The sequence below is a fragment of the Dendropsophus ebraccatus genome, chromosome 6, assembly GCF_027789765.1.
Source record: "Dendropsophus ebraccatus isolate aDenEbr1 chromosome 6, aDenEbr1.pat, whole genome shotgun sequence".
NCBI classification, from domain to species: Eukaryota; Metazoa; Chordata; class Amphibia; order Anura; family Hylidae; genus Dendropsophus; species Dendropsophus ebraccatus.
The window spans coordinates 87,279,977-87,299,090 of NC_091459.1; the positions used below are offsets into that span (position 1 = coordinate 87,279,977).

The 19,114-nt window shown below is 43.0% G+C and overlaps 1 protein-coding gene across 1 annotated transcript in view; it reads left to right on the plus strand.

Moving 5' to 3' along the window:
- Positions 1 to 10,756, plus strand: part of AMMECR1L (AMMECR1 like) — a 32,263-nt gene extending 21,507 nt beyond the window's left edge. Inside the window, exons 5-7 of the mRNA XM_069975343.1 lie at positions 2,528 to 2,618; positions 6,359 to 6,455; positions 7,290 to 10,756. Coding sequence (XP_069831444.1) covers positions 2,528 to 2,618; positions 6,359 to 6,455; positions 7,290 to 7,401 — 300 coding nt within the window. The 3' untranslated portion in view covers positions 7,402 to 10,756. The remainder of the gene's footprint in view (positions 1 to 2,527; positions 2,619 to 6,358; positions 6,456 to 7,289) is intronic.
- The last annotated feature ends 8,358 nt before the right edge of the window (positions 10,757 to 19,114 follow it).

Genomic DNA, 19,114 nt, shown 5'->3' on the forward strand with positions numbered 1-19,114 from the left:
CAAACCCACCTGGCGCTCAGAAACTTCTTCAGCAAAATCTGCATTGAAAAAGCTAATTGGCGCTCCTTCCCTTCTGAGCCCTGATGTGTGCCCATACAGTGGTTTATACCGACATATGAGGTACCTTTTTACTCAGGAGAACCTGCGTTACAAATTTTGGGGTACTTTTTTTCTCTTGTTCTTCGTGAAATCGAGAAATTTCAAACTAAAGGAACATATTATTGGAAAAATTCGAGTTTTTCATTTTTACTGTCTACTTTTGAATACTTTCCTCTAATACCTGTGGGGTCAAAATGCTCACCACACCCCAAAATGAATTCTTTGAGGGGTGCACTTTCCAAAATGGGGTGACTTATGGCGAGATTTTACTCCGCTGGCACTACAGGGGCTCTGCAAACACACCTGGCGCTCAGAAACTTCTTCAGCAAAATCTGCATTGAAAAAGCTAATTGGCGCTCCTTTCCTTCTGAGCCCTGCTGTGTGCTTATGCAGTGGTTTATGCCCACATATGAGGTACCTTTTTACTCAGGAGAACCTGCGTTACAAATTTTGTGGTACTTTTTTTCTCTTGTTCCTCGTGAAATTGAGAAATTTCAAACTGAAGGAACATATTATTGGAAAAATTCGAGTTTTTCATTTTTACTGTCTAATTTTGAATACTTTCCTCTAACACCTGTGGGGTCAAATTGCTCATCCTACCCCAAGATGAATTCTTTGAGGGGTGTACTTTCCAAAATGGGGTGACTTATGGTTTTTTTTCTCTCTGCTGACACTACAGGGGCTCTGCAAATGCACCTGGCGCTCGGAAACTTCTTCAGCAAAATCTGCAATGGAAAAGCTAATTGGCGCTCCTTCCCTTCTGAGCCCGGCTGTGTGCCCATACAGTGGTTTACGCCCACATATGGGGTACCGTAGTACTCAAGAGAACCCGTGTTCAAAATTTTGGGGTGCTTTTTCTCTCATGTTCCTTTTGAAAATGAGAAACTTTAATCTAAATGTATATATTATTGGAAAATTTTAACTTTTCATTTTTTTACGGCCTAATGGTGAATACTTTCCTCCAGCCCCTGTAGGGTTAAAATGCTCATTATACCCCTAGATTAATTCTTTAAGGTGTCTAGTTTCCAAAATGGGATCACTTATGGGGGTTTCCAGTATACAAACCTCCTAAATCAACTTAAAATAAGAACTGGTCCCTAAAAAAATCAGTTTTGGAAACTTTCACGAAAATGTGGTAATTTGCTGATAAATTTCTAAGCCCCGTAACACCCTAAAAAAGTAAAATATGTTTATGAAATGAAGCCAGAATAAAGAGGACATATTGGTAATGTGACTTAGTAACTAATTTATGTAATACAACTTTCTTTTTTTAGAAGCAGAGAATTTCAAAGTTCATAAAATGCTAATTTTTTCAATTTTTCATGATATTTTGATGTTTTTCACAAAAAAAAACACAAAGTAGTGACCAAATTTTGCCACTAATATAAAGTGCCATATGTGACGAAAAAACAATCTCAGAATCGCTAGCATACGTTAAAGCATCACTGAGCTATAAGCGCATAAAGTGAGACAGGTCAGATTTTGAAAAATGAGCCTGGTCTTTTAGGTGCAAATAGGCTTGGTCTTGAAGGGGTTAAACACAAAAGCAGATCTATATCTGGGAAGAAACATTTTTTATTTTTATTGTCCTAGCCGAAGTCTTAAGAAGTTGGATAAGATATAATAAAGAATGGGCTAAAATTCTTTAATAGCAACACGAAATATTACTATCAAATTATAGGAAGCATTTAGTTTCACATACTAAGGCTATGTTCACCCAATTTATAATTACATTAAACAATGGCTGTAATTGCAGTTTTGCAACCACGGCCGTTATTTAATGAAATTGCAGATTACATTGATTGTAATGGACATGTCAGTTTTGTGTGGCCGCTATTCATTGAATAGTAGCTGCACAACACCCACAGTTTGGACAATGTAAAGTGCGGCTCCGGCCAGACTTTGCATTGTCGGCTATGGTGATTTAAAAATGCAGCCACACCGGAACGTGCCTGCATTCCAAATCTAAAGAAATGAAGTTCATCCATGTCTGGGATGAACTTTACTGAACGGCTGTTGTCTTACGTACTGTGAACCTGGCCTTAAGCTGATGCAATCTGTTATGAAGTTTAGTAGGGCAGCAACATCATATAAATGGGTGATAAGGTTATACATTTACTTAGTTTAGTGGGATTTACTACCACTAGATGTAGTAACATTAAGTATAATATGTGGATTGTGAAGATATCCCTTTGACTAGGATGAGGGCAGTCATTGTACTCATTTTTAACTATAAAGTATGATTTCCTATCATCGTCAGAATATTCGTTTTGTATTGATCTATGTGTTAATAATTTCTACCCGTAAGACATTATAACAGTAAACGAAGACACATGCTTTTAAGCAATTTATAAATAAATTCCATGTTGCTTTTAAACACATTATTTATGTTTGAGCTCTAAGGAAAGTTGTTAATTTCCCCTTTTAGGTTGGAATCCACGGAATCCGGATTGAGTTCCTTAATGAAAAGGGGGTAAAACGCACAGCCACCTACCTACCTGAAGTAGCAAAGGAACAAGGTACATTCTTTATCTGTATATCTAATACTGCCCAGTGCCTCGGGCAGCAGAATTTATAAGTATTTTATCTTTCTTTAATGAAAAGAGAGAAGTCATTACAACTGTATGAAAGGATAAGATGTTCCTTATCAGCATATCAATAACTTAAAGTGACACTGTCACCCCCTTTTTGCATTCTGACTTCTCTACACAGGTGTAATGGGTAAATGTAACAGTTTTTATACCTCATTTTAATTCATACGTCATGGTGCTTGTTCAAGTAAAAAGTCATCTTTTATTAACGTCATTGGTACATAGGCCCCGCCCCCTCAACGCCCATCGGTATGGGCCAATCTAGAGGGCGTGTGGCCTAGACCTGGTCGGTGCGAGGAAGGGACCGATGTGCCTATGACGTCATGGAGGGGCTAAGTGGCGCTGAACCTGTGAAGCCCCACCCACTATAACACAATACAGTTGATAAAAGATCACTTTTTACTTGAACAAGCAACATGATGTATGATGTAAAATAAGGTTATGAAAACTGTTAAATTTACCTTTTACACCTGTGTAGAGAAGTCAGAATGCAAAAAGGGGGTGACAGTGTCACTTTAAGAATGCTGATAGCTCTATCATTCCCTGATTAGTACTTAAGGTCCTATTAGACTAAGCGATTTTTAACGAGAAGTGATCGCAAACGAGAGCTACTTGAAATTGTTCATCATATTCAACAGAACGACAGTCGTTAGTTACCATTCTTACTAGGATTGTTACTACAATAGTTTACTCCATGTGATCCTAGCAAAGGAGCGAACAATGTGGAATGAGGGTGCGTTTACACAGAAAGATTTATCTGACAGATTTTGGAAGCCAAAGCCAGGAAGGAATTTAAAAAGAGGATAGATCCCAGTATTTCCTTTATGACCTGATCCCTGTTTATAGTCTGCTACTGGTTTTGGCTTCAAAGATCTTTCAGATAAATCTGTCTGTATAAACGCACTATAATTTAAGCTATGTTCACACTGCGTACGAATCCGTATGCAGTTCTTACGCTGCCGTACATGTGCGGCTGAAAGTACTGGCGTGCGAAAAATCGACATGTGGCCAGATGCGTACGCACCACGAACATACGCCCGCAGTACAGTTATGCTTCCCTAGCTTGTTTCGAAGCGATCTGAGGCAGGTCATTTACTTGGAAATCTTCGCCCAGCCCCGTAAACCACACAGAACCTTTTGGATCGAAAAATCAAGTTCAATTTGGCTGAAATAAGTACTTTGTACGGGACCACATGGAAATCCACGGCCGCGAGTTGGAACATTTCCGTCCTCAAACAATGGTCTTGTTCATTTTTCACGGCGCCGCATACGATCCGGCCGTAAGCTCATACGTAGTGTGCACTGTGCAGGCGTATATCGTATACTTTCAAGCAAACGCATCAACCTCAAAACTACGTGCGTATATTCGCGGTTCGCACTACGGACGGATTCATACGCAGTGTGAACATAGCCTTAGGCTATGTTCACACTATGTAAATCTGCGGCCGTAGTTCTCGCCGCAGAACTATAGCCGTAGATTTGCGGGGTGGAACATAGCATTATTTGCTATGGGATCCCGGCCGGAGCGTACACACATCGTATATGCTCCGGCTGGTTCCTATACGGCGCCGCAAACAACTGACAGGTCCATTATTTGCGGACGGAATTCAATGAATTCCGCCCGCAGAAGGACCTGTCAGTTCACACTGTGAAGCGAGCGGCTCCGGCCGCTTGCTTCACTCTGTGCTATGGGAAGCCCTGATGCGGGCGCGCGCTGATGCGCCCGCATCAGAACTCCACGGAGGAAAGATCATCCGGCCGGTACTTAAGTACCGGCCGTGATGATCCGGGCTGAGACCGACCGTTCCGTGACCCGGCCGGAGTCACGGAACGTCCAGTCTCATACGTAGTGTGCAGATATTAGGAAGAGCCCGGCACTCACCAAGTAGATTATGCTTCTTTATTGTAGTGTAGCAAACATATGGTACAAGGACGCGTTTCGGCCAAGCATGGCCTTCATCAGCTTAGGGGTGTACACCCCTAAGCTGATGAAGGCCATGCTTGGCCGAAACGCGTCCTTGTACCATATGTTTGCTACACTACAATAAAGAAGCATAATCTACTTGGTGAGTGCCGGGCTCTTCCTAATATCTGAACATTTTTCTCACCTCGAGCACCACCGCCACGGAAGTGCCGTCTTCTACATATTCATACGTAGTGTGAACCCAGCCTAGGGCATGACTAACAATGATTTTGGTGTCAGCACAAAATCAATGATCAATAAATGACATATGAATGATTTCTTGTTGGTATTTTGATTTACACTTTACGCATTTACACTAAATGATTATCATTCAAATTCGAACGATATATCGATTATTCATATGATAATCATCCTGTGTAATAGGGCCCTTAGTCAAGGTATTACTAAGCAAATCACTGACGTCCCTGATGAGCACATGAGGACATTACCTGACTAAAACTAGCCATGCACAAAAGCCAAACACCCAAATTGTGTATGGTACCCCCATCTCCATAAAATGGGGGAGAGAAATATAGGGCATTTTGGATTTCATCTGGCAGCAGCGTACTTTGCACTGCCCATTAAAGGGGTTTTCCTAGGGCATTTTCTGCCTTGATCACCTACTGTTCCAATGGTGCCTGGTTCTCACTTTTCCCTACCTCTTCTTGAATCCTGTGTTGTGTTATTTATGCAGGAACTGCCTGCTTAGCTAGTCACTTACCACCGTGATGACCAACATTTGACAATTAATGATGTAGTAGGCAGTTCCTGCAGGAAAAATACACTGCAAGAAAAGCAGAGGGCACCAGGGAGTCATTGGGAAAGCAGCGGCAGGGGATCAGGGAAGTGAGTATTGTTTGCTTTTTTTTGTTTGTTTGCAGAACCCACATTCATTATATCTAGAGATGAGCAAATCTGCAGTAGGAACGAGGTGAATTTCTTCGTTCCTATCTGGATTCTGCTCATCAGGCTGTGGGCTTTAAAGTCTGCTCTGCTCTGTACCGCTCCTCCCTAGGTAATGGAAAAAAAATGCATCCAGTTCTGAGAAACTTGGAGAAGTTTACCAGCACCTGGGGAGGAGCGGCAGGGAGCGAAAGACACTTTAAAGCTTGCAGCCTGATAGGTAGGTAGGTAGGTAGGAACAAAAAGATTCACTTTGTTCCTACTGTAGATTTGCTCATCTCTAGTTATATCTTTTGCAGAAAACCCCTTTAAGAACATGTTTGCTTGGCTGAGCTGAATATTAATGGGTATATGGGGATAAAGAAAACGATAACTGTTGGCTTAATGAGTATTTAGCTGACTTCTACCTTATGTGCATTGCCAGCCTAAATGTAGAGCGGGGCTATACTACAGCATTGAAGACCTGGAGATACACGTTTGCATCCTAATCATCATTCTGCCATCAATCAGAAAGGCACCGTGTACTGTAGGGTGCTTGATGGTCCATCAGCATCTGCTATCTCAATATCTGGTCCTGGTTTTGGGTATGAAAATAATTTAGTAAGAAATGTTATCTTACTAAAAGTAAGCTCCTGATTTCGGAGTTCAGAGCTGGCTGTTTATTTAATAGTCTATTTTATATTATTACATCTGACGTGAACACCACTTGTAGACTCTATGGAAACAGTAGATATATCAATCGCACAATCACATACTTCCTAATTGTTTGTATCAGTATTGTTATATATAAATCTCTTCTCAGATTGGGATCAGATTCAGACAATAGACTCTCTGCTCAGGAAAGGTGGATTCAAAGCTCCCATTACTAATGAATTTAGGAAAAGCATCAAACTCACAAGGTAAGTAATGATATGCACATCCTTCATAAGGGCCTCATTAGAACAACCCTGTATTGATGCACTGGGAGCTGTGCCTGGTAGATGGGTCACTTGAAGCAAAGATCATGGTCATTAGACACTCACACAGTGGAGCTACCCTTGCTTGCCAATGCCGACCCCACTAGACTTAAGGCCCTATTCCACAGAACGATTATAACGTTAATAAACTCGCTCCTACGACCGCTTGTTAACGATCACTAAACATTTTTTTTTTTTTGCGAAATATAACACGTAACACACGTGGGAACGTGAACGCTATATATAGTGTAACGATTATTTTGCGGTCGTTACAAACGTTCGCCGGGGTGATCATAACCATACGACACACCTATTTTTTTTTAAACCTTTTTACGAACGACTCAATGAATTCTAATTTTACGAACTGAGTAGCGAATTATCTTTCAGAGACCAACAATTTAATTTCAACATGCTGTAAAAAATTTTTGAACGACAATATAACGATTTCGCCTTTGTCGTTCGCTTGTTTACACCAATTTCACGAAGCGATTATCGTTAACGAGCGGTGGTTGGAGTTTATGAACGATAATTGTTCCGTGGAATAGGACCTTCAGACTTTTTGCAAACAAGTAATATTTTATTTTTGTCTGACTGAGGGGCATGGAAGCTAGATGGTTACAGTCAATTCATGTGGTTCAATACACATGTTGGTTTCTCTGGCACCTGGTAACTCCCCTTAAACTTTGAAAACACTAACTTTCCTGTGTAGTTCAGAAAATTTCAGTTTACAGTAGACTTAGGCTTTAACAGACTGTAACACTATGTTTTCTTATACAGGTACCGCAGTGAGAAGGTGACAATCAGCTATACAGAATACATGGCCTCCCGCCAGAATGCACAGCAAAATGGCACTGTGCATGCACTGCCTCATTATACGCATTACTCCTGACACAGCGTTGTCCCCCTCGCAGCCCTGCCCCCCGCTCGCCGGCAATGCCTGTGATCTCCTGACATCTGACTCCTCCTCAGCCCCCTCCTCCTGGTCCAGTTACCTATACTACTGCACCATCTTATGAGTTTCACCAGAGGAGGGAGCAGTGCCCAGAGACTCGCAGACACAAGCAGCCTTACCTCACCCCCGCTCTCTCCAGGGACCTTGAGTGGGAGGGAGAGCTAAATGGGAAGTTATGGTCTCCTTCAACCCCTCCAGTGTTAGGGGTCGCTCCCCACGGAAAAAGCACTTTTAGGTTTTTACATTCTATATTGATTTTTTATATATGCATATAAAATATATATATATATATATATATATATATATATATATATATATATATATATATCATATATATATATATTTTTTTTAACCTAAAGAACAAGCCCTACTTTGTGAATTCTGCTCCCTTATTTCCCAGATTTGCCTGGAATGGGGTGACATGGCCTTTAGTGTGTTGCTTTACAGACCCGCACAGGTCATGGGCTGTAGGCGTGACACATTGAGAGCTGTAGAGTGGAATAGTGCACATAAGTTTGCCAGTGTATAAAATTTCTTTATGCTAGGACGTCAGTTTCCATGTATCACACCTTGTCCCAAATTGTAGGACATTTTAGGTTCTGCCCCATTTAGCCTTAAAATGCCCCAAAATTGCACAGAAACACAACTTTCTATGCAAAATCTGAACACATCCTGCCTCTTTATTTTGCCATTCAAATGGGACTGTTGGAAGTTGTGTTAGTTATAAAAAAAAAAAAAAAAAAAAAGTTTAGTACTCCTTTGATGTCCCCCATTCCCTTATACATGTGTTGGCCAACACTTTTTTGGCAGGGCTGGCTGACCAACAGCTATATTTTGTGTATTACCACCTTTAGAAGAGCTCTAGCAAGAGAACTACTTACCTGGTAGTCTTCAGTGACGCACTGGGTGCTGACTGCTATCTTCCTCTTCTCAGTAGCCATGTCCGCATGTGTCCCTTAGCCACACTAGATATGCAGATCGTGAATTATCAAGTCACACCTCAGTAACAGTGATAATACTTATCATAAAGCAAAGAAATTAGTTCAGAAGTCTCTAAACTTCTATCACTTGCATCATGCCAACCTTGGTGGGGACAGTGTAACATAAGGAGAAAAATTATGTTTTCAGTGGTCTATCCCGTACACTGGGGTGAACTGTAGGTTTGGAGACCCTACACCCGAAAACAGACAGCACACATCTAAAAAGGAGTCACTGTTGCCCCTGCCCACCCACTGATGATTCCATATGCAATGACGGAGAAATTTGTCAATCATTGATGTAGACAGTGGGGACTCTCAAGGTAGCCATAAACCTTCTATATCAACATTGTTCGACTCTTAGTTATCTCTATTGTCTGGACCCCTTTCTCACCAGACACAGGAACGTACAGCACGAACGAGCAAACTACACATGAATGATCAACACGACTGACCAATCCTGTGTTCTCTAAGGGGAGGGTTAAGTCACAGCCAGAAAGCCAGTGGCTTATCTCTCCTTTTCTCCATCCACCAACATCATCTGTGGGTGGACACCTTATGTGAGTGGCAGGTACGGCTGACTAAAGTATAAGGTATATGGGGACCTTTAGTCTGCTTATAGGTGTAGATTCTCCAGACCTACAGCACATCCCCGTACAAGAGACTGCTAAAAACATTGAGTTTTTCCTTATGTTATGTTTCTTTTAGTGAGGGCAGCATAACCTTAAAGGTTCCTTTTAATTACTGTAACTGTACTTCTCAAAAAGTGGATGACAACCAATAGGGCTGTCATTACAGTGGCCTTAAAATTCAGTACCAATTACTTTCCTAATATATAATTTTAGCAGCCGGTGCTCAGTTTTTCTGATCTACAGACCTAAATCCCCTACATAGGCAAAAAGTTAAAATATACTATTCTGGTTGTCTGCAGCCACCACTAGAGGGAGCTTATATGCTTACTGCATACTGTGTGATTATTACATTTAATGTATAAATGACATGCAGTTAGGGCTGTATAGTTGTGACTGCTGGGAGCCAATAGTGTTAAGATCATGCAGTTGATTTGGAGTTTTGTATCAGAAAAAAACTTTATTAAATTTTATTAAATATTCATATATTAAATAACAATTATAATTCATCTTTCCTTATAACTATCTTGTGCTGCTACTTAGTAATTCCTTTTAGAAATGTATGACGCAATTAGCAACTGGATGTTACCTATTTAGCTCAAAGGGGTGTATCCATACATAATTTTATATTGTCAACACTGATTGGACTGTGCCAGTGTCTGTATGTACACACCCACACTAGGTTACACCCAGTTGTCAGTTTATTTTTAAATTCTCAGAGAAATAAAAGGACAGGGAATATTTCAATTTGCTGGTGATTATTAACATACCCTTGGGGCTGGGTCGCAAACCCATCATTTCAGTTTTTAAGCCAAAGTCAGAAGTAGATTCAAAGTAATGGGAAAAAGAACAGAAGAACTTATGTCTCTTAGCCTAGGTTTACACTGTGTTTTTTGCATTCGTTTCACTGTATCTATTTTTGAACATTTACTTTTAGCGCACAGAAAAACGTCACGTTTTTGTGTAGGTTAATTATTTTTATTATTTTTTTAAAAGGATCAGTTTTGATCGTTTTTTTTTTTTTTTTATAATGTAAGTCAATGGAAAACAGATACTTACAGATGGCATACAAATGCACCAGTTTCTACCATCCGTTTTTTTCAATAAGACAGATACATTAAATGGACAATGTAAACCTAGCCTTATCTCTTGCGTCCACTTCTGCCTTTGGCTCAAAAACGGCAGCGTGCGACTCTAGGCGTATAGTTATATTTTCTAGATTTTGGCTGGAAATATTTATGCACGCAATTTAGAAACATGGAAACTCTCGTCCACTGTAATGGACGTGTGAACGTCCACTGTTCTTGTAGCCAAACAATAATCCCTTTACCATTACAACCTTATTTATACTCCATGGATTCTGTGTCTTATATGACATCTTTTATGACATTTTTTATGCCTGCTGGCAAACTGGAGAGGCAGCTTAGGGGAAGAGTGTAGACTTGTGTGGCAGAGACAGGGAGAGAGGATGGATTTTGCACATGAAATGTCAGACTTCCTTGATGTCAAGCGCTGTCTTTATCTTTGTCCTACCCGAGGAGCCACCACCAACTGGCTTCTCTGGCAGCAGATTGATAAGTATCCTGCCAGGCGCATCCCCCTCCCTCCCTCTGAGGAATCATGGAAGATTGTTTTTCCTTTCATGCTGCTGAGAATAAATTGAACTGATTGGATCAGGCAATGAAACGTGGTGGTGTCATGATTTATAAATCCTCTCCTTATTTTTCTGCATTGCTATGTATAAGAACTTCCCCCAAAATAAGAACACTTTACTTTAGGTAGCATTTATAGAAGACCAACCCTAATGGTGCCTTTACACAGAAAGATTTATCTGACAGATTTTGGAAGCCAAAGCCAGGAATGGATTTAAAAAGAGGATAGATCCCAGTCTTTCCTTTATGACCTGATCCCTGTTTATAGTCTGCTCCTGGTTTTGGCTTCAAAGATCTGTCAGATATATCTGTCCGTGTAAACGCACCATAAAAGAATAAAATAACGAAGTCCTTTAAGTTTAGAGAAGGATCACCTCTACTACCTGGCCTTGACCTCCTGCTGACAACAAAATGGGGCAATCAATATGACTGGAATAGTTCAGACAGCTATCTAAACAACTGGGTTTAGATCTTTCTAGATCTGCATAGGCTATAATCTTGAAAATGTCTGCTGGTCACTTTACATAGGTCATCATTTGTTACTGGTCTGAACTTTTCTCTGTTGTTTATGAGGATTGGCACAACAGCACAACGGATCCATCAGCATAACAGTGATTGGCAGTTATCTCTGCTTGCTTTGCTACACTGCTGCTGGTTCAGCGCTGACACAGTCATGGGACTCTGCATGGGTCTCAGCTTCTTGGGACTTAGCTTTAGCAACACCTCTGACACTGAAGAATAAAGGCATTTTGTACATACTTGAAGCACAGATGGTTATATGAGAGGTATCATCAGAGGTGTAGCCAGCTTTTCCTGCATCCGGGGCAAAAATTCAGTTTAGCCCCCCCCCCACACACACACACAGACAGCGTATCCACGACACCCCAAATAGAAACTCCTCTGCATTAAGAGCTGTGACTGCAAAGTATACCGAAGGCCACACTAGGAGCACAGAGCAGAGGTGCAGGGAGCTGGAGCCTGCAGAGGGCCCCTATGTAAAAAGTGAGCTTGGGCCCCATAACCTAATTGTACCACCACCTTCCTGCTTTAAAGGCTCACACTCAGAGATGATCGACATGTTCGCCCAGGTATCTAGGTCCTGTATTCCCAGGGGGTTCCTACAGCACAGTCATCAGGGTGCACTGGAAGAGTCTCTGGTGGGCCCAGATGTCTGTTCTGTACTGCAGTCTGAGCGTGTCCCAGCGTGGAACTGATGCTGGGGACACTCAAATAGAGAAATATTAAGAAGCGACATGCTGACCCTGTCCCATCCTGCACTGATCTGTATCTGTGACCACAACTGCCTTTAACTAACAACTACAACTCTCAGCATGCCCAACACTTATGGAGCTCTCAGGATATGCTGTGTGTTGTAGTTTCTTAGTCGAGTTCTCTGTTCATATGTACTACAACCCCCAGCATATCATGAAAGGTTCAGGCTGTCAGTAAATGCTTGGAGTTGTAGTGTTTGCAGTTTTTGTAGTTAGAGGGTCGTAGGTGCATTGTACACTGACTACATTATGGAAGATCAGAATACATAAGGGGAATTTATCATTTATGGCCCTGGCATACACCAGGAAGAAGGTGTAGGTCCCTCGGATTTACTAAGAGGCATGCTCCTCTTACTAATTTAACAGTGTTCATAGGGACGGGGATTTATCTAAGACTGGTGTACGTGAATGCCAGTCTTGATAAATTCCCCCAAGATGTTCTGTAAAGGCTTAGTGTGCGGAGGTGACCCCAGAACCCCAGGGGATATAACAAAAATAAAATATTAATATATTATCACCACATATATCACCACACACACATCACCACACATATCAGCACATATATCATCACACAGATCACCACACACACATCACCACACATATCAGCACATATATCATCACACAGATCACCACATATATCACCACATATTATTGTCAAGGTGAGATTTGCTTTTCATCTCCCTTATTCCAAAGTAACTATCCCTGTTCAAATTAAGTAAGCTGAGCGCTAGCGACGAGGACATGACACCAGGCAAAAAGACGATATAACCTCCTCACTCAGCTGAGTTTAGGAGTGCACAGTCACGCTTTATTTTGTTTCACATGAATTATATAAGCTTTTAATACAGGTGGGGTTTCACGTTACAAGACACATACATGTCACACTCTGATAGGTCAGTCCATAAATGGTCAGTGGCTTCCTGTCCTGTGTAGTCAAGTTGGCACAACGTGATGTTTACCATATATATTGTTTATATAACAGTCTCGTTCTTATGTCTGTGTTGTGACTACGATGTAGGTTCATGGTGCTTTTCTCATCGGCGTGCTGCCGGCATTCCTCTCCTTCTTCTAGAAGCAGTTACAAGACTGAAGCCATTTTAAGGATTTCAATGTTTTTACCTAAAGTAATAACCCCTTAATGGCCACCTTCACAGGCCCCCCTAAAAACATTGGAATTCCGGTCTCCTGCGTGACAGTTGGGGATACCTACCACTATACTAACAAGGACATCTGAGCAGGGAAGGGGTGTAGGGGTGTACCCCCCAATGAGTGGACTTGTGCATAGGAAAGTCAGATGTATTGACTCTCCTCTTACTTCACTTATGGGGGTTATCTTTGGAACTATATAGTGTAGATTGTTTCAGAGGTATGTATATCTTCTAGTTCACCTCTCTATAGGTTGCAGTTAAAGGTTCCAGACTCCTCTGGGTATTGGAAACTCACAACAACTAACTTTAAAAATTTTTTGAAAGTTTAGATGTGAGCAAATCTTATCTCATGGTAAAAGCAAAGCAAAAAGTTGATTGACACATAAACCAAAAACAGCAAAACAGATAAATGCAATAAAATCTTTGCTATGTGACCTATTATGTAATCATTAGATTCACTTATAATCAGTGAAGCTTCGTAATCTTTAGTATGGGATTCCCTTATAGTCCCATTACATATGTCCCATTATAAGCTACTGTACAGTCTAGTAATCAGCATGTGGAGTAGAATGTATATATAGTAAGAGCATAAACCTGAAAAACAGCAGCAGTCTCTAGATACCAGGAAGTGAGAATCACAGAGCTGTGCATGAGGACAGTGACAGAAACTTTTCTATACAGCAGTGTGAATGGCTGAGTGTAAGTGCAGGCACATTGTAGCAGCAGTGTGTATAGCTTCTTTTAAAGCGGCACTATCAGCAGGTTCTTCCCAGAGAACCTGCTGATATGCAGTAGTAGCTGTGTATGTCAGTAATACACAGCCACTACTTTCACCCCTCTTGCCCCCCGCATTGTTTCTAAAAACGCTAAATGCCCTTATGCAAATTAGTAGCATAAGAGCATTTAGGGCGTTGCTCGGGGACGGAAAGCATCGCCGCTCCAGACCTCCCACCCATGGGGCACCCCTCCACCCGCAGATCAAGCAATACACTACCCCTTCACCCGCTCCGGGCACCGCAACCTCCTCCTTCACTGCTGTTATCAGCCACTGCTTGCGGGTTCTGTGCACTGGGCACCTGTCCCCACTGGGGCTTCTGACAGTCGCTCATCCCAGAGTTGTCAGCCCAGACAGAAGATCAGCCCCCAGTCCCGCCCCCTGGCAGAGCACATGACCGGACGCAAGGAGGGGGTGACTGCAGCGGCCGCAACTACAGCCACTCTGTGTAACTGTTGGCGCACTGGGCACTGCCAGCCGCAGTGTCCAGGCTGACAACTCCGGGATAAACGACTGTCAGAAGCCCCAGTGCTCAGTGCACGGAAACCCGCAAGCAGCGGCTGATAACAGCAGTGAAGGAGGAGTGTATTGCTTGATCTGCGGGGGGGAGGTCGTGCTTCCCTGCACAGCCTCTGTATATACAGCCCACCATGCATGTATGAATATGCATAGTGGACGGGAGGGGACTGGGTAAGTGGGGCTCACCAATGCTCTCCGGCCCCAAGCAACGCCCTAAATGCTCTTATGCTAGTAATTTGCATAAGAGCATTTAGCGTTTTTAGAAACAATGCGGGGGAGGAAAGGGGTGACAGTAGTGGCTGTGTATTACTGACATACACAGCTACTACGGCATATCTTCTCTGGGAAGAACCTGCTGATAGTGCCGCTTTAAGGCCACTAGTATCACCTCAGACATTGGCTTTGTTCTCTCCCATAGCTTTGGCTAACCTGTAAAGAAGACAAGGACATACATATATGGACCACCTGTGGCAGTTGGATGAAGTCCACTTACATTCCCTGAAACAGGCATGATGGTCTTATACCATGCAGACAGGCACTTTACTGTGTTACGTACAGGAGGTTATGACAGGTGTAAATAATACAGCCCTACACAACCCTCTTTACTATATTTGTTGACTCCTGGGCCACCCAATGTGAATATGTTACACCACATAACACATGGCTTCCTTCTGCTGGTTTTGTCAGATAACTCACAGTGAGATACAAGGCAGGTGGCAAACACAGTTTCTTATTTACTGTCCGGTACCTCTTCTCCATCCGCTGGTCTCACAGCTTGTTGCAGTCTCTGAAAAAGGCTTAAAAACAAAGAGATCCACATTCACCTGTACACTATGTACAGTTACCTCAGGAAGAGACCGGAAACTGCAGCATCGGCAGCTTCGTCCATCACCCTTTTGGCTTCAGGGTTTGTCTGCATAAAACTGAACGTTACGTCAGCCGCTCTCTCTAGCAGCTCCTCTTCTTCTTTGTATGTTTTTTTAAGTCATTGGTTAGCCCAGGGACCCAACAAAATCTCTTAATTTGCCAATTAACCCATAATCATGGGCTTCATATAGACATCTGCACAGTTACCTCCAACCATCTTACATGTATGTCTCAGTGATTGTCCTCCCCTCCAGCTTATGGCAGGAGCGGTTTCTGCAGTGGAACGTCACGCTGCATGGCGGTCACCATATATCCTTGTGTCTTGTGCCATCTATTTTTGTAATCAGGGATTATGTACAATAATATTTGGGCTTTCAATTACATTTTCATCTTTCAGATTTAAAATATCAAACAATAAACATCTTTAGTCAACAATAAAGTTTGTGCGGTATTTTAAATTCATTAAGGGACAACTCCCAGTAATTGAAGCACATTACAAAGTTATATAACTCTGTAATATGCTTCAATCACCTATCTGCCTCCCTTCCCTGTCTTTTCCACCCCCCACCAGGAAGTGCAGGAAACTCACACATATCTAATTACTGTCGTCACCCGTTTCTTCTCTCAGCTCCTTCTTGTGACGATGAGTCATCAGGAGGGCTGGTCTACCTCCTGTTACACCAGCCTCCCCCTCCCATGCCTTGTCAGGTGACTCAGCTTGCTCAGCTCCCATTGGCTGAGCAACTGCAAGCCATCTGAGTCCATGTCACTTGCTTATCTTCCCTAGTGACATGACTCATTCACTCACTGAGTCCACTGGCAGCAGAAGAGAGTATGAGGGGAGGGGGGAGCTGCCTATGTGTTGGGAGTCTGTCACGAGGGAAGATAAGCAAGTGACATGACTCAGATGGCTTGCAGTTGCTCAGCCAATGGGAGCTGAGCAAGCTGAGTCACCTGACAAGGCAGGGGAGGGGGAGGCTGGTGTAACAGGAGCTAGACCAGCCCTCCTGCTGATGACTCATCCCCACAAGAAGGAGCTGAGAGAAGAAACTGGTGATGACAGTAATTAGGTATATGTGAGTTTTCTACACTTCCTAGTGGGGGGTGGAGGGGGGAAAAGATAGGGAAGGGGGGCAGATAGGTGATTGAAGCACATTACAGAGTTATATAACTTTGTAATGTGCTTCAATTACTGGAAAAAAAGTTTTTCATGGGAATTGTCCATTAATTCCTCTCTCTCCGTTCTCCCCCCTTTTAAAACTTGGCCTATAGGTATATAATAACAAAGCCAAGTATAAAACTATACACTTTTAGTAACAACATTTGAAAGCAGTAATAAAATCACTTCACAATATGAAGGTGTTTTAGGTAGACTACTCTATAACTTCTCAGTTTCTAAACTTAAAAGTTTACTTTAGTAAGTAATAACCTTTTTTCATGGGCTAAGTGTATTATACTAGTTTGTTATAATCATCACAAAACTGTTATCCCTAAAAATAAAAATTATAAAACATGTTACCCTTGGCTAGTTTCATATTATTTTTTTTTCCTATAAATAAAAAAAGCCTTGAAAATGAAATGTAAAACATACAGTATATAGAATAATTCTTTTTATAAGTGTCAGCAGCTTCAGCTAAATTTTACCATTGTTTCTGTGGGCCCAATACATGTCTTCCAGAAATAAATTAACTAAATTAGCTGAAATGAATACAGTGGTGCCTTGGATTTGTTCGCAGTGGAGCATAATTCGTTCTGGGACTGTGCTTGTAATCCAAATCCACTCTTAAACCAAAGCAAATTTTCCTATAAGAAATCATAGAAATGCAGACAATTTGTTCCACACCCCAAATATAATGATTTATTATTCTGAATAACATGTAGAACAGATGAAAAAAACATTCAGAAACAGCAGAATATGTGATATTATAAGTTACTGTACAGTAATGGAGAAACAGATGGGAAACACAAGGACGGACAGAGACTGCAGGGAGTATGGAGGAATGAGCAGGACATATGTGGGCACATAACTGCAGCACTCTGGGGAGAGAGGGGTTACAGCTATGGAGAGATTACCTCCACAGTCCTATCCCCTGATGCAAGCCCCCATCCCCTGATGCAAGCCCCAGCCTGAAGTGGATCTGCTATGATTTGGAAGGTGAGGGAGACTTCCTGAGTCAGAGTACAGGGCTGTAGACCCCGCTATGCAGACCATGCCCCTCCCCCACTTGCGCTCCCACCCAGTACAGGGAGCTCTTAAACTAAAGCAATGCTCTTAAACCAAGTCACAATTTTGAAGAACTGTGATCTCTTAAACAAAAACGCTCTTAAACCAAGGTACCACTGTACATTCCTTCAATAAGCTGCTCTTTGGCAGAATGCCTTATCAATGACATAGACTAGATAGCAATGGGTTAAATCCCCCCAGGCGCTTAGCCCCCGCTTTCTCACTTCTAACCTTGAACAGTGAGCAGTAAAATCGTAGATTATATGTTGGGACACACACATAAAGAAAATTTACTTACAATATAAAGGCATAGGTATATCTCTGAGACAAAAAAAAAACTTTTTACACAGATGTGTAAGTTACAATGGCGGATTATAATGTGGGCGGTTTGGGCGGCCGCCCGGGGCCCGAGGCTCGCCACGCTGCCCACATTATAATGCCGCTGCGGCCCGGCCCCCCCTCGCCACTGCAGGCTCTTGTGACCGCAAGCATTGTTTTGCTTGCGGTCACAAGAGTCCTGCTCTTACTGTTCCCCGGCTGTTGTGCAGCTGCCGGAGGTGTCCCGTCCTATCCCCCGGCAGCGCGCGCATCACAGAGCTCCCCGTGCGCTTGTGGCTGTGACTTCCGGCACACGGGGAGCTCTGTGATGCGCGCGCTGCCAGGGGATAGGACGGGACACCTCCGGCAGCTGCGCAACAACCGAGGGACAGACGGCGCCTGCAGGACAGGAGAGGATCGACGGGGGAACGGGTTGTAAGGTGAGTTTTTTTTGTTTGTTTTTTTAAATCTATAAGAGAGGGGGGAAGAGGGGGGACCATCTATAAGAGAGGGGGGGAAAGAGGGGGACCATCTATAAGAGAGGGGGGGAAGAAGGGGACCATCTATAAGAGGGGGGGGAGAGGGGGACCATCTATAAGAGGGGGGGGGAGAGGGGGACCATCTATAAGAGGGGGGAAAAGAGGGGGACCATCTATAAGAGGGGGGAAAAGAGGGGGACCATCAATAAGAGGGGGGAAAAGAGGGGGACCATCTATAAGAGGGGGGAAAAGAGGGGGGCCATCTATAAGAGGGGGGGAAGAGGGGGACCATCTATAAGAGGGGGGGAGAGGGGGAACATCTATAAGAGGGGGGGGTGGAAAGAGGGGGACCATCTATAAGAGGGGGGGGGGGAGAGGGGGAACATCTATAAGAGGGGGGGTGGAAAGAGGGGGACCATCTATAAGAGGGGGGAAAAGAGGGGGACCATCTATAAGAGAGGGGAAAAGAGGGGGGCCATCTATAAGAGGGGGGGAAGAGGGGGGGCATCTATAAGAGGGGGACCATCAATAAGGGTATAAGGGGGGGGAAGAGGGAGACCATCTATAAGGGGGAAGAGGGGGACCATCTATAAGAGGGGGGGGAAGAGGGGGACCATCTATAAGAGGGGGGGGGGAAGAGGGGGACCATCTATAAGAGGGGGGAAAAGAGGGGGGCCATCTATAAGAGGGGGGGAAGAGGGGGACCATCTATAAGAGGGGGGGAGAGGGGGAACATCTATAAGAGGGGGGGTGGAAAGAGGGGGACCATCTATAAGAGGGGGGGGGGAGAG